The following is a 6,000-nucleotide window of genomic DNA, read 5'->3' as shown; positions in this document are numbered from 1 at the left end:
ACACAGCACATATATCAGCCTGGGATATCAACCAATCAGAGTTATCAATCTTAGTGGGAGTGACCTTACTGAGTAAAGATCAACCATTCAGAGTTAATCTTAGTGGGAGTGACCTTACTGAGTAAAGATCAACCAATCAGAGTTCATCTTAGTTGGAGTGACCTTACTGAGTAAAGATCAACCATTCAGAGTTCATCTTAGTGGGAGTGACCTTACTGAGTAAAGATCAACCATTCAGAATTCGTCTTAGTGGGAGTAACCTTACTGAGTAAAGATCAACCAATCAGAGTTCATCTTAGTGGGAGTGACCTTACTGAGTAAAGATCAACCAATCAGAGTTCGTCTTAGTGGGAGTGACCTTACTGAGTAAAGATCAACCAATCAGAGTTCATCTTAGTGGGAGTGACCGTATTTGTCATCATCACTACTAACAGTCAAAAAAGTTATTATAGCTAAAAACTTCCCATTTCCACAATGGATGTCTTTAAAATGAGAATTTAAACCTAACCTTGATGCGTTGGTGTACCAGACGTTCCACACTCATAACGTCACTTTAGAGGACAACATGTCACCCTTTATAAAGCATATATCATATTCCACAGTGAGCGATGACACATTTGACAATGCTGATTTTCAGTTATGGCACATTTATGAAACATTTATAAGGCATGACATACAGTTATAGATGCTATATAACACATGTATGCAGTGCTTATGAAGGCATAATGAAGCCTTTATAAGCTGAACGTAATTTACAGGGAAGAATTACATTCAGACCAGCCCCCAAACCATTTTACTTCAGGTACAGTAGAAGGGACACAATCTGGAAGGGACTGAAGCTGATAGAGATTCCGGAGGCTGTGATTGGTGCAGGGCGAGAGGAATCCACTCGCTCCAGTAGATCACAGCTGAGGAGAGGACGAATGAGAAGAGGGTTCAGTGGTTGAAAACAGCAGCAGGGTGTAGAGACTTAGTTAGACACAAACATGAAGACGCCTCACTGACGGAGAGGGGAGGTTTAGTACAACTGTCTAAAGCCCCTTTCACAACCCTAACTGAAGGTACTGTAGAACTCACTGCCAAGCCTCTGTGATGGGGAAGCCTGTCGTGAGGTACACACTGACACTACTGCCATGTGACTCATAGAGCCGTACTACCAGACCATCCTTCCTGTCCTCCGCCTGTCGGGAGAGAAAAAAAAGGACCAGTGGAGTTGATTTCGCATTCAAATACATTGGAAATGTCATGATGGAAACCGTCAGGAAATACAACAATCAGCAATGAGACAAGAAATTCAATCCAAAAGTTGCTGAACATCAAGTACTACAGTAAAGCAGGCCCCATCTGTCATCATCAGCCAATCAGTCAGCTAGTCAGCATCGACACTAGTTGGTACCCTCCCAGGAAATGGCCCCTTGTCTAACCTCACCCCAACCTACTATGACACAGCACATCATTTATTTACAGGCAGTGTTGTAAAAGAAGAATGGGTTATTTCCTGGCAGGATACCCACCTGCTTGACGGTCTCCAGGATGACGGCTGCAGCGCTGACAGAGAAGGCGCTCCAGGCTACAGTATGGGAGCCGGGGGCGTGGTCGATCAGCCTCAGAGGGCTGTTGAGGTTGTAGGCCCACTGGATGACTGACGCTTCCTGGAAGGTTCCTGTAGGGCAGCAGGTAGCGGTTAGAGAGTTAGGCCAGTGACCGAAAGGTCGCTGGTTTGAATACCCAAGACGACAAGGTGAACAATCTGTCTGTGCCCTTGAGCAAGGCACTTAATGCTAATTTGCTCCAGGGTGCTGTACTATGACTGACCCTGTAAAACAACACCTATCATACTACTATGACTGACCCTGTAAAACAACACCTATCATACTACTATGACTGACCCTGTAAAACAACACCTATCATACTACTATGACTGACCCTGTAAAACAACACCTATCACACTACTATGACTGACCCTGTAAAACAACACCTATCACACTACTATGACTGACCCTGTAAAACAACACCTATCACACTACTATGACTGACCCTGTAAAACAACACCTATCATACTACTATGACTGACCCTGTAAAACAACACCTATCATACTACTATGGCTGACCCTGTAAAACAACACCTATCATACTACTATGGCTGACCCTGTAAAACAACACCTATCATACTACTATGACTGACCCTGTAAAACAACACATTACACTGCACCTATTCAGTGTGTGACATATTGTTTATTATGTGGTTTGCAACACAGCCACATTTTAAATATTGTAAGAATTATTTCTGACTTATTCAAGAGGCTTGCGAAGCAAGAGTCCCCACTTTAAATCTTCGACATACTTCCTATGAGGTGGGACTTGCAAAAATCTTACTATTATTACTCTGCACGCTTCTCGTCTCACACTGTTTGAGCTAGAAACGTCCATTCAAACTTTAAAATGTGCAGACTGATCTGGAAAAGTGTGCTTGCATTCAACCTTTTGATACAATTGATACTTTTCCATTTCACTTGTCTTTCCATTTGTCTTTCAATTTGTCTTTCCATTTCATTTGTCTTTCCATTTCACTTGTCTTTCCATTTGTCTTTCCATTTCATTTGTCTTTCCATTTCACTTGTCTTTCCATTTCATTTGTCTTTCCATTTCATTTGTCTTTCCATTTCACTTGTCTTTCCATTTCACTTGTCTTTCCATTTGTCTTTCCATTTCATTTGTCTTTCCATTTCACTTGTCTTTCCATTTCATTTGTCTTTCCATTTCACTTGTCTTTCCATTTGTCTTTCCATTTCATTTGTCTTTCCATTTGTCTTTCCATTTCATTTGTCTTTCCATTTCACTTGTCTTTCCATTTCACTTGTCTTTCCATTTCATTTGTCTTTCCATTTCATTTGTCTTTCCATTTCACTTGTCTTTCCATTTCATTTGTCTTTCCATTTCATTTGTCTTTCCATTTCATTTGTCTTTCCATTTCACTTGTCTTTCCATTTCACTTGTCTTTCCATTTGTCTTTCCATTTCATTTGTCTTTCCATTTCACTTGTCATTCCATTTGTCTTTCCATTTCATTTGTCTTTCCATTTCACTTGTCTTTCCATTTCATTTGTCTTTCCATTTCACTTGTCTTTCCATTTCACATGTCTTTCCATTTCATTTGTCTTTCCATTTGTCTTTCCATTTCATTTGTCTTTCCATTTGTCTTTCCATTTCATTTGTCTTTCCATTTCACTTGTCTTTCCATTTAATTTGTCTTTCCATTTCACTTGTCTTTCCATTTCATTTGTCTTTCCATTTCATTTGTCTTTCCATTTCACTTGTCTTTCCATTTCATTTGTCTTTCCATTTGTCTTTCCATTTCATTTGTCTTTCCATTTGTCTTTCCATCTCATTTGTCTTTCCATTTGTCTTTCCATTTCATTTGTCTTTCCATTTGTCTTTCCATTTCATTTGTCTTTCCATTTCACTTGTCTTTCCATTTCACTTGTCTTTCCATTTCATTTGACTTTCCATTTGACTTGTCTTTCCATTTCATTTGTCTTTCCATTTCACTTGTCTTTCCATTTCACTTGTCTTTCTATTTCATTTGTCTTTCCATTTCACTTGTCTTTCCATTTCATTTGTCTTTCCATTTGTCTTTCCATTTCATTTGTCTTTCCATTTCACTTGTCTTTCCATTTCATTTGTCTTTCCATTTGTCTTTCCATTTCATTTGTCTTTCCATTTGTCTTTCCATCTCATTTGTCTTTCCATTTGTCTTTCCATTTGTCTTTCCATTTGTCTTTCCATTTCATTTGTCTTTCCATTTCATTTGTCTTTCCATTTCACTTGTCTTTCCATTTCATTTGTCTTTCCATTTCAACAAAACTAAGGAGATGATTGTGGACTTCAGGAAACAGCAGAGGGAACACCCCCCTGTCCACATCGATGGAACAGTAGTGGAGAGGGTAGCAAGTTTTAAGTTCCTCGGCATACACATCACAGACAAACTGAATTGGTCCACTCACACAGACAGCATTGTGAAGAAGGCGCAGCAGCGCCTCTTCAACCTCAGGAGGCTGAAGAAATTCGGCTTGTCACCAAAAGCACTCACAAACTTCTACAGATGCACAATCTAGAGCATCCTGTCGGGCTGTATCACCGCCTGGTACGGCAACTGCTCCGCCCTCAACCGGAAGGCTCTCCAGAGGGTAGTGAGGTCTGCACAACGCATCACCGGGGGCAAACTACCTGCCCTCCAGGACACCTACACCACCCGATGTCACAGGAAGGCCATAAAGATCATCAAGGACATCAACCACCCGAGCCACTGCCTGTTCACCCCGCTATCATCCAGAAGGCGAGGTCAGTACAGGTGCATCAAAGCTGGGACCGAGAGACTGAAAAACAGCTTCTATCTCAAGGCCATCAGACTGTTAAACAGCCACCACTAACATTGAGTGGCTGCTGCCAACACACTGACACTGACTCAACTCCAGCCACTTTAATAATGGGAATTGATGGGAAATGATGTAAATATATCACTAGCCACTTTAAACAATGCTACCTTATATAATGTTACTTACCCTACATTATTCATCTCATATGCATACGTATATACTGTACTCTATATCATCGACTGTATCCTTATGTAATACATGTATCACTAGCCACTTTAACTATGCCACTTTGTTTACATACTCATCTCATATGTATATACTGTACTCGATACCATCTACTGTATCTTGCCTATGCTGCTCTGTACCATCACTCATTCATATATCTTTATGTACATATTCTTTATCCCCTTACACTTGTGTCTATAAGGTAGTAGTTTTGGAATTGTTAGCTAGATTACTTGTTGGTTATTACTGCATTGTCGGAACTAGAAGCACAAGCATTTCGCTACACTCGCATTAACATCTGCTAACCATGTGTATGTGACAAATAAAATTTGATTTGATTTGATTTCCTTTGTCTTTCCGTCCATCTTGCACTTTAACGGGACTTTCTAAAGCTCCCCCATTGTGACGACATAACTTCCAACATTCACTGTATAAACAATGTAACTTTTGACATAAATCAGCTATATGGACCACTTTCCCAACAAGTTAGAGAAAACCTTTGAGGTGTGACATATTGGTCTACATCCGAGATATTCAAATCTGGAATCGGAACAGAAATATCTTGTACAGAACGAACGATACAGCTGGCAAACTGACATTTTGACCACTTTTCCAACTAAGTCAAAAATTTAATTTTACTTCTCTACTAATCAAATCTGAAATAAGAACATAAATAGAATATCCCTGTAAGTGTTCATAGAGACCGTATTTTATCCATTTAGCAGTCTTATGGCTTGGGGATAGATGGCAGGGAGCTCGGCCCCAGTGATGTAATGGGCTGTCTGCACCACCCTCTGTAGTGCCAACTACTGAACCACATAACTACTGACCAAAATCACACTACTGACCACAATCACTGACCACAAGCACATAACTACTGACCAAAATCACACTACTGACCACAACCACACAACTACTGAACCACACTACTACTGACCAAAATCACACTACTGACCACAACCACACAACTACTGAACCACATAACTACTGACCACAAGCACACAACTGACCACAACTACTGACCAAAACCACATAACTACTGACCACAATCACTGACCACAACCGCATAACTACTGACCACAACCACATAACTACTGAACCACATAACTACTGACCACAAGCACACTACTGACCACAACTACTGACCACAATCACTGACCACAACCACATAACTACTGACTACAACCACATAACTACTGACCACAACCACTAACCACAAGCACACTACTGACCACAATCACTGACCACAACCACATAACTACTGACCACAACCACACAACTACTGAACCACATAACTACTGACCACAAGCACACTACTGACCACAACCACACAACTACTGAACCACACTACTACTGACAACAACTACTGACCAAAATCACTGATCACAAATCAAATCAAT

General features: G+C 40.5%; 1 protein-coding gene across 1 annotated transcript in view; it reads right to left on the bottom strand.

Moving 5' to 3' along the window:
- Nucleotides 1-630: 630 nt before the first annotated feature.
- The window catches only part of LOC139406277 (mannosidase, alpha, class 2C, member 1), a 52,667-nt gene continuing 47,297 nt past the window's right edge, over nucleotides 631-6,000 (bottom strand). The window contains exons 24-26 of the mRNA XM_071148732.1: nucleotides 1,515-1,663; nucleotides 1,078-1,181; nucleotides 631-908 (exon numbers count right to left, since the gene is read on the bottom strand). Of these exons, the coding sequence (XP_071004833.1) occupies nucleotides 794-908; nucleotides 1,078-1,181; nucleotides 1,515-1,663 (368 nt within the window). The 3' untranslated portion in view covers nucleotides 631-793. The remainder of the gene's footprint in view (nucleotides 909-1,077; nucleotides 1,182-1,514; nucleotides 1,664-6,000) is intronic.

Source organism: Oncorhynchus clarkii, chromosome 4 (assembly GCF_045791955.1).
Source record: "Oncorhynchus clarkii lewisi isolate Uvic-CL-2024 chromosome 4, UVic_Ocla_1.0, whole genome shotgun sequence".
In the NCBI taxonomy this organism is placed as follows: Eukaryota; Metazoa; Chordata; class Actinopteri; order Salmoniformes; family Salmonidae; genus Oncorhynchus; species Oncorhynchus clarkii.
This window is presented reverse-complemented; position numbering and strand designations above follow the sequence as displayed.